The sequence below is a fragment of the Helianthus annuus genome, chromosome 2, assembly GCF_002127325.2.
Source record: "Helianthus annuus cultivar XRQ/B chromosome 2, HanXRQr2.0-SUNRISE, whole genome shotgun sequence".
NCBI lineage: Eukaryota > Viridiplantae > Streptophyta > Magnoliopsida > Asterales > Asteraceae > Helianthus > Helianthus annuus.
Window position 1 is genome coordinate 56,456,816 of NC_035434.2, and position 11,015 is coordinate 56,467,830.

General features: G+C 34.1%; 1 protein-coding gene across 1 annotated transcript; it reads left to right on the forward strand.

The window, feature by feature from the left end:
* Positions 1–2,835: 2,835 nt before the first annotated feature.
* LOC110900893 (jasmonate O-methyltransferase) lies at positions 2,836–8,175 on the forward strand. Its single transcript, XM_035981058.1, is given in 6 exon segments — positions 2,836–3,013; positions 3,108–3,176; positions 6,575–6,594; positions 7,308–7,580; positions 7,744–8,020; positions 8,023–8,175. Coding segments are annotated over 6 exon segments (891 nt in total). The 3' UTR covers positions 8,097–8,175.
* Positions 8,176–11,015: the final 2,840 nt, after the last annotated feature.

The following is an 11,015-nucleotide window of genomic DNA, read 5'->3' on the forward strand; positions in this document are numbered from 1 at the left end:
TCTTTTATATCAATAAATAAAATTACCCTTTTCTGAAAACAATAAAGTGGATCAAGATCAGTTTGAACATTTTCAAAAGTTGAAATAGTTTGCTGAATAAGGTATTTTAGTTGCACAATTAAAAGGGCCATTCATGGATGATAGCAAATAAGGTATTTTTGTTCATTGCTGATATCAACTTTGCATTCAAGGTCAAATTAAGTGACTTGCTTAGTTAAATTCACCGATTGCAATAATGGGCTGTATGGTGATTTATTGTGAGATCAAATGACTGAAGGTTTGGGTCAAACTCAGATTTGGTGCATGTAAATTTACTATTGGATACATGTATTTAAGCATCTCTAGATAGCCATAACTAAGATACTAACTTGCGCAATCACTTGATCAATTTTCTTTGTAATCTTCTAAACTCACAGTTGTTATTTTCAAATGTCATTGGAAATGGCAATACCATACGCCTGTATTTACTAATATTAAATTTATTTTCTGCAACAGATGTTGCGTCTAGGAAACCATCACTGACTATATTTCAATTGCGAACTATATGTTTTCCGATGAGGTGATGAGTAGTTTGCTTGATAACAACACATGGCCATATTGGCCCGAAGATAATCCGATTTCCAATGCTAGCGTGTGGCGGTATCCTGTTGATATCGTACCAGCTACGAACCAAACCGATTATCTAACGAACTTTTGTCGTGTTCCCGCTCGAGCTCGAGCTGGTGCTTATATATGTTAATTTTAGAAAACTCATCATAGATGTAAAAAGATAAATTGTTAGCTTGCTTTTAAAGAGGCTTATGGGTTCAAAAAACTTCAGACGTAAGGTGAGAGTTTCACACACTCAGGTCCTGTCCTGTGCGATATGTATTTGTTTTTATAAACTGTTTTCATTAAAAAAAATTATGAACCCAAAGACGTGTATTACATATTTAAACTTTTTTTTAACTTATTTTGATTATTAGGTTATGAAATCGGATTTTTAATAATTACTATATATAAATAGTATGTAACTTGAGTTATAAGAGATTCTACATTTAACTATATCTTATTTAATGTAACATATAATCTCATTTACAAAAAGATGTTTATTATAAATTCTATATTTACATTGTTTAACATGTGTAGTATACCGGATATATAACCTATATAACCTGTTACTAATATTAGAAAAAGATTGAAAACTTACAAATTGACAACAAATGTGGTTTACAATGAAATTTTTACAGTTCCGATTTATTTATTTGTTTGTGAAATAATTGTAATTTAAATTTTTATAGATTTAATGCACATTTCTTTCATTTCGAAATATTATTTACCGACTTATAAATTAAATGTTTAACATTGTTTAACCCGTGTAGTACACGAGTATTTGAACTTTTAATTTATATATTGCATGCAAGATCACCGATACGAGAAGGTTTCAAGTTTTATTTGTAAAGCATTTGGATAAGAATAGGTGAAAGTATTAAAGTAGTTTAAACAAAGCAAATGAAAACGATAACGATAACGATGATAAGAATAAAAACGACATTGATTGTCATGATGAAAAAGAAAGATCTCAAACATTCAAGCTTGGGGGAATTGTACTAAATTTACCATTGTTGTATTCATGTATTCAATTATTTTGTGTACTCACTAACATTTTCATTAATATTTCAACATATATAAAATTATAATTTTTACCTCACAATTTTAAAGGACTTAGTTTTCCTGTTTAGCTACCCGTGTAACACACGGGTACTTAGAATAGTACATATATATATATAGGGGAAGGTTCAAATGAAAACCAATAGTTATTGTGAAAATTCGAAAACTAATTAAAAAAGCCAAAAAAACATACCCAATTTTTTTTTGCATAATAATTTTCGCTACTTTTAGTATATAAAAAAATTTTCAAAAAAAAAATTTCTTTTTTTGTAGTGCACATGTGTAATACTACACATGTGTAGTACACATATACATGTGTAATACAATTTTTTTTTTTTGAAAAAAAAGTTTTTTTATATACAAAAACCTGTGATTTTTTATAAAAAATTGAAAAAAAAAATTTTTTGGTGTGTTTTTTAGGCTTTTTTTAGTTAGTTTTTGAGTTTTCACAATAAAAGTGGTTTTCATTTGAACCATCCCATATATATATATATATATATATATATATATATATATATATATATATATATATATATATATATATATATATATATATAAAGGGGTTCATCCCCCACCCCTCTAGGTCCATCCCCTTCAAGCCCTTCCTATGTGGCGGTGACGTGGCGGCCCATCCCCTTGAGGATGAGGCTCTCCATACCCACCAGCCTGAGTAATGAGATTTTTAGGTTAAAAAAAAACTAAGACCGAGAGCTGAATTTTCAATATGGCACATGGATGTTTTTTCGTAAAATACTCAAAATAAAGAACAAAGCTTAATTCAGGTTGTAGGGTATGGGGTCCGTCCCCATCCCCGTCGAGGTTCGGTGCCGACGAAACACCACCCCCCCCCCCCCCCGGTCCCGTCCTCACCGGCTTGGGCAAGACGTTGGCGACGACGATCCAATTTTGGTGGGGCCCCCCTTCAAATGTGACCGTTAAAATAAAAAAAATATTAAATTCTAACTTTAATTTCAAAAACCAACGGTTATAATTTAAATAAATACCCATTTCACTCCCACTTTTATAAATATTCACCTCTTTTACACCATTTTTCACAACTTTTCACCCACTACAATCTCATATCTCTATCACATTTTATAACCCCTCTTCCTTTTTTATAAAAACTCATCAATTTTTATACCATTTTTTACCCACTACCACCCCATCTCTCTCTCAAAAATTACCATGGCTTCACCTTCTTCCATTTATTCAATTTCTTCGTCTACGTGGTATTCATCATCTTTGGAAGAGGATGCAATTATGCACAACATGATTATGAACGCGGCTCAGGTGTTCATGGCGGGTGATGAAGCATCGTCCCAACGGCTAACTAGACGAGCAAAATTAAACCGAGACCAAGAAGGTACTTTACTATTTTTTCCTTATGTTTTATATAGATTTGAAAATGTAATTTATAATTAATTTCATTTAATTTATGTTTCGTCTTAAATTTATAGCTGCCCACGATAAACTAGTAGCCGATTATTTTGCCGACGAACCCGTGTACACAGCCGATATTTTTCGACGTCGGTTCCGCATGAGTCGTCCACTTTTTTTACGTATCGCAGGCGACATGGCCCAGTCTGATCCGTTTTTTACACTGCGAAACGACGCTAGGGGGTAAAGGGGTTTCAGTAATTTACAAAAATGTACGTCGGCCATTCGCCAACTGGCATACGGTTATGCACCCGATGCATTAGACGAGTATATAAGGATGTCTGAAAGAACCGCACATCATAACCTACAAGCGGACTTGGTGAAGTACATTTGGAACAACACTCAAAACGAACCCGACGACGACATGGAGGACGAACACTAGTAGCTTATTTTAATATATTAGGATTTTTTTTAAGTTTATGTTTTTTTAAGTTTATGTAATGTTTTTTAATATTAATGAAAATATTTTGTTAGTTTATTTGTTAAATGATAAAAAAAGTAGAAGATTAAAAAAATAAAAAAACATAAAAGTGGTAGGGTAGGACCATCCTCACATACCCTCTAGTTTTGTGGGATGGACCATCCTTGGGATGACTATGATGTGGCGCCTACGTGGCGGATCATCCTCCAAGGGACGTCCCCATCCCGTCTCAGTCCGGCGACGCCAGCAACACCATCCCACCCCCCCCCCCCCGGGTGCCGTCCTAATCGTCTCAGGCTCGACGTTGGCGACGAAGCAAAAAATGTGGCCCCCCTCCATAAAGTAGCCGTTAGGAAATTAAAAAAAAAAAGAAAAATTGAATTTACCAAAAAGAGCAACGGTGAAAAACATCAATTTATATAAATTTCAAATCCATTTTCACCTCCATTCACCATTTTAACCCCATTTTCTCATCCCTCTCACTTTATTTTTATAAATATTCTTCCACTTTTATAACCTTATACTCTATCATGGATCCCTTCAACAACCCGAACAATCCGAACAACCCAAACAATCCCAACAACCCGACCCAACCGAATGTTTTCTCGGTTCCGGGATATTATCCGACGCTAGAACCGAACCAATTCTCGCAATATTCATCAAATGCGTTTGCATCATTCCAACACTCATCGAACCTATTCGTGGGAGGAATTAAGTTTATGTTTTTTTTATGTTTTTGTAATGTGTTTTTTTATTAAGTTTATGTTTTTTTTTATGTTTATGTAATGTGTTTTTAATATTAATGAAAATATTTTGTTAGTTTATTTGTTAAATGTTAAAAAAAAAGTAGAAGATTTAAAAAAAAAAACATAAAAGTGGTGGGGTAGGATCATCTAGGACCATCCTCCATACCCTCTAGTTTTGTGGGATGAACCATCCGTGGGAGGACTATGTCGTGACGCCTACGTGCCGGATTATCCTCCCTTGGAGGACCATCACCATACCCTCTAGCCTTAGAAACCGCTAAATTCAGAAGGACAAGGACCAATTCCTACTGCTTATATTATGTGACTGTATTAATTGTCGTTTTTAAAGTTTGCCTTTTAGTCAAGTATTTGGACAAAATGTCAGCCTGAATTAGATACTCATTAGTCATTACTAAAATTTGCTAAAAGTTAAATACAATCAGAACCACACGTTCCTTCGTTTCCTCGTATATATATACCCATAGTAATGTAAAAATGGCAAATTGATAATGTTGCATCAGTAATGTTCATGTTGTCAACGTCTGAGTAGGTGGCATATCAATTATCATTATATGAATGGTCAATTTGAATCCATCTTTACAAGTTTCACATTTTACACGATTGGTAGGATATTGACTGTGTTTTTATTGTGCAGATTTGCGGTATGATTGAGATTGCTAGAGACATTTTTGATGTTGGATCATATTATTACCCCTTTGAGAGGTAATGTCCGGATACTTAAGGAGCTTCCTCCTAGCCTCCTGTTAGTTGATCTGATATCTCTTACTATACTATCATAATCAGGTACTATTTTTTTATATATAATATAAACTATAATTGATGGAAATTTTTTCACACAATGCTAACACATTATTCCTCTTAAAAACACAAAGTTGTGCACTTGAACAGAACCGATGCTCGGCTTGCCAATAATAGTCAACCACTTAAAGCACTTGATATCAACCACGACATCTAGATTTAAAGCACTTGATATCAACCACGACATCCAGATTTACATTGCTACTAGTGAAATATATGGTGGAAAAGGAGAATGGATAGTATTTGCAGACGCCTACCTAAGACTGGCTCGAACTTTAAAAAAATATAATATTAATTTTCTAGCTTAACATTTTATTTGTTTTCAGATTTTTGGATTTTTGGATTTCAAAAGACAATTCTATTGGACAATTATACAATTGGAGTTTTGAGCTGGGATGAATTCTCTGGCACAGTTAAGGATACACATGCGCAACGTAGGGGGCCCCCTACAAAAAAGATTGGTTATGCTCGATAGCCAACCCAACCAACAAATGCTACAGAAAATAATAGTTCTCTTGAAAGTTGTTTGGAGCGAATGGTTGCTTGGAACGATTGGATCCTTTATATACTGTTACCCTGCCATTCGTGCGAAGGATGTGGGCCTGCCCTTTGAACGAGTGGACCCAATTCCTTTGAACGAAACAACCCTTTGAGCGAATGGGCTTTGCCTTTCGCGCGAAGGGGCAAGTAAATTTCAAAACTTTTTAATTTTTAACAATTTTATTAGTTTTATTAACCTACTCAAATAATTAAGTCCAAGTTAATTACCTTGTTACCCGATTTATCTACCAAGACCAAGTTAATGACCTTGGTTGACCAATTTGTGAACAGACTGACATTTTTCAATCAATTCATGTTTCAAATTACTGAACTTTTCTTATTTTAGACATTTTCATCTTTTCATAGATTAGCTCCCACCGAGTAGCTTCAGGTTTTTCGTTCAGCATCAGGATCCCCATTCCAACATCGGTTATCGAAAATAACACCAAAACAAAAACTTTTTGTAATTTACAAACTTTATGCTAAAACACACCCAAAAATCTTTTTGGATTCATCTGAAATGAAATATATCAGCCACGTACAAACATATTTTTGTGAGTTTGTGTGAGAGGATCATATCAGTTTTCAGACACATCACTAACACTGTTGATCTATTTAAACTTTAAGCTTTAAACAATTCACCTAGATTATCAGTATATTGATCCACTTAAATTTCTACACAGACTTCAATTGTTTCAAGATATGAGATTAAGTATTTTAGGACTTGCTTAACAATGTGTCCTACCTCAGAATATACTCCCGTATCAAGATTCCCTAGATTCAGTCTTACAGTTGAATATACCTAATGGATATCTGTCTCTGGGTTAGCCCGAGACCTTGAGAGCTCAGGTTAGTACCACCTTACAGACAAAGAGATGAAGGCTTGACTTAAAGTGGTGTTCCATTTTGGAATCTTTTTACCGCAATTGTAATATCTTTTGACGTTTTCAATTTTGTGCAGCTTTCGAGTTTAAAGCGAAAGTATTCTACAAGATATAGGCCATTGCTGACGCAAAATCAGAAGATCTTGTATAATACCCCAGATATCAACTCTGTATAAAGACCTAGTATCTTAGAATCATGCAATCTTTCAAACGACATTTTGGAGTACTAAGTCCATATATCCGAGAGATGTTGCATAAATATTAAAAAGTTTTCTTTAGTTTATATCTCGAATAAAAACTACTAAATGTGTAAAAACCTACTGGCATATCATCAGTGAGATTGTTTATCACTTTTTAGCTATTCATTTCTCTAGCGTGCTGTGATAGCCTACTGATGTATTATCATTTCCTCTTTCTACACTAAAACTCTTTTGTCTTTTTCTATGTTTTTGTACATTTTTGAATTTTCAAATGTTTTTGTATTTTGTACCACATTTTCTACCCCTAAAATTAAAAACACTTTAAAAGAAGAAAATGACAAACCGATGCAGTTTATGTCTTAACATCCTCCGTCTTGGAATCACTCTCAACAATGTCTCCCCCTAATGACAAAAGCCACATACCATTTAACTTTAACAAACATGAAATTTAAGTTTTCTGTTACATTTTATTGGAACCTTTGTTACAACAAAAAAAGTCAAATAATAGAGGCTGAAAAAGACTTAGCACAATAATGTGTTACATGCTTCATGCGAACAACATAGTACCACACTGACTTTACATTACAATGGCATGTGATTTTTTGACTAGGTACCGTTGGATTTGAATCCTAGGGTTGGAACCCATTTGAACAAAGATAAGATATACATCTCCAAGAGTAGCTCAATGAGTGTCATAAAAGCATACCAACAACAGTTCCATGACGATTTCTTGTTGTTTTTGAGGTCATGAGCCAAGGAAATGGTCAGTAAGGGTCGGATGGTTTTGTCATTCATGGGTCGGCGGTCCCCAAACCCATGTGCTGATGAGGCTTGCTACTAATGGGAGCTTTTAGCTCGCGCCTTGATGAGCCTTGCTTTAGACTTGTGTTTTCTTTCTATTCATATACATATACTTATACATCTCCATAAACACATGTGCATATATATCCCTACCCTCTCTAAACGAGTTACTATTTTTTGGAAAAGCCATGAAATTATGGTGTTTTCAATGTGATTAATCTTAGCTTTTGCATATGTTGTTGTAGGGACTTGTTGAAAAGGAAAAGATTGATTCATTTAATGCGCCTTACTATGCACCAAGCCCGGAAGAAGTGAAATGCCAAGTTGAAAATGAAGGATCTTTTGTAGTGGTTGATGTTAAGTCATTTGGGATAGAATGGGATGCTGGTGACTGGACTAACTGCAAGATATGAAGCGGTAATCGAGTATCTAAAACCATCCGAGCAGTGGTGGAGCCGATGTTTGAGAATCATTTCCATCTCGGGGCAGAAATGATGGATGAGTTGTTTAGAAGATATGCTAAACCATTGATGATTGTTTCATGGAAACAAAATTCAAGTACATTAATTTAGTCATTTCTTTCGTGAGAAAGGACTAATCTGGTATCTTGTTCCAAAGTTTCCTTCTTCTTTTCATACGTTGTAACTTTGTCCATGAATGAGTTATGAGAATTTCAAAGAAATAAAAGAAATATATATTGATGATAACTAATATGCAAATACAACACTTATCTGTTACTAAAAATCAAATCACGACTGTAATATTTCATTAGTGCTTTTTTTAAGTTAACTTGCACTTGTTCCATGATTTAAATACACAATCATTACTAATGATCAATATTTGTAAGCGTTCTATTCGTGTTCGAAAAACACAGTACAATACTAACTTCAAACTGATTTAATTCCGAAAATTGTAAACCTTAATTTTTTTTTCTGAAATACTTAAATAATAATATTCTTATAGCAATACTTTGACTTGAAATAGATTTAAAATTATTTATTGGTTTCAATTATGATTTAACAAAAATGAACTTATGATTAAGAAACTGTTATTGTTATTGTTGTTGCTGTTTATATTAATTCAAAATTGAAATCGATAATTGAAATGCAATTTAATATAAAAAATAGTTATTAGAAATTTTGAATAACAGAAATGCGAAGAATAATTTTTTTCAATGTAAATTGCATATGTTGATCAACTTACTTTAAATTAAGTAAAGGTAATTTGGTTTTTTGGCTCAATGCAGGCTGAAAACTATTAGTTTAACCGTCAATGGAAGAGGTAATTGGATTTTTACCTAAGCAGAGACATATAATGATGTTGATGTAAAAATGGCAAATTGATAATGTTGCATCAGTAATGTTCATGTTGTCAACGTCTAAGTAGGTGGCATATCAATTATCAATATATGCATGGTCAATTTGAATCCACCTTTACAAGTTTCACATTTTACACGATTGGTTAGGATATTGAATGTGTTTTTATTGTGCAGATTTGCGGTATGATTGAGATTGCTAGAGATATTTTTGATGTTGATCATATTATTACCTCTTTGAGAGGTGAAGTCCGGATACTTAAGGAGCTTCCTCCTAGCCTCCTGTTAGTTTATCTGATATCTCTTACTATACTATCATAATCAGGTACTATTTTTTTATATAATATAACTATAATTGATGGAAATTTTGTTGGAATATAAAATTGATTATATTTATATATTATGTATATTAGAGTGATGTAACGCTATAATACTTATATTTATAGGATTAGGTTCAAGAGTGAACACTAGTGTAGCTTGCGAACTGAGTGCACTAATCCTGGCCATACACGTGCGTAGATCAATGGCCAGGATTTGATGTTGAAATACACTAGTGTATTTTACGATTTGATGATGAGATCCTTGCCATACACGTGTGTAGATCAATGGCCAGGATTTGTTCACTTAGTTCGCAAATACACTAGTGTTCACTGTAGAACCCCACCTTATGTTTATATTCGTATGTGTACCGAACAAGTGCTGGGACATGACGGTTGGAAGATATCGTTTTGAAAGCAGTGTCTGGAAATGAGAAATTTCGAATTCAGAGTGTGTATTACACTCCTGAATTAGATAGAAATGTTCTCAGCCTTGATCAACTGGTGATTCAAGGATACACGGTATAATTCAGTGGTGAAAAATGCAAGATTTTTCCCACTTTTAGTGTACCTATTGTGAACAGAAAGAATAATATAACCGGTTTAACAAGAGAGGATGAAATCGAATCAAGAGAAAAACAATCAATAATAAATAGGGAATCAGATCATGTCGCATACAAATCTGATTACTTGAATGATTATTTCGAGAAACTGAACCTATCTTCCAATGACCCCATTGGAACGTAATGATTCTTCAAGCAATGAAATTCAATGAGTTCCAAGAATGCAAGGCTCTTTTAGAAATGTTAGAAGACAGTGATTATGTGAGGAAATACAAGTATGAATTAGAAGTTAAGTTCGAAGAAATGATATACTGGTTCTTAAGAATAAGGTTGGGAATCACAACAAGACCTATACCTGCTTACATGAGTGATAATCGGAAGGTTAACCTACTTGAACTTTATATGGTGGTAAAAAGAGAAGGCGGTCATAGGAATGTAACCTCGAACAATTTGTGGGCATTAGTTTCAAAAGACATGGGGCATGACTATCAAGATGGAGATTTTATGAGAATTATGTATGCAATGTACTTAGACGTTCTCATATATTACTACAAGTTCAAGACGACTCAAGAAAATGTTAGAGATGGTAAAACAGTGAACAAGGGAGACTTCAATGTCCAAGGAGAAGGCTACTCAGGAACAAGAGGTGAAGCTGCTGATAAGGAAGGAAGATCAATGAGTGATGGATGCATACCGGAAGAAGAAGGAGAGCACTATGCTCTGTTTGCTGGGAACGACTAGATAGGAATGAAGAAGGCTCAAAAATGATGAAGATTCGATTTCAGGCAAGCTGAAAAGGCTGTAAATGAAGCCAATCGAAGCGTTCTCATGCACTCCCGTAAATATAATCCAGTTTAGGGGAGAGTGTTCGAATATAAACTTGACTATATTTATATATTATGTATATTAGAGTGATGTAACTGTCACACCCTGGCTTTGCGGAAGCGTGGTTATTTTGGTGTGACTTCTTAATACCATAGCTTAATCATAACAAGCTATATGAATTAAAAATATGCAAGATCATCCATTGATAATAAAAATATCAAACATTGTCTTAACGGGTTAACACCCAACAACCATAACTTGTCTAAACATTACAAATGCAACTTAAAGTAAACATGGTTCAGGGACTGTGACTTGTCCAGGAAAGAGTCACAAGCCTCGAACCCTGGATGACCTCGGGCCTAATGCAGCGGAAAACAAGCCATACCGCGCCAGATCGTTAGTTTCCTGAAATACATGTAAGTTGAAAAATCAACAATAATGTTGAGCGAGTTCATGCGAAAGTGAGTAAACAAACCTTTATCTTTATCAAAAACCTG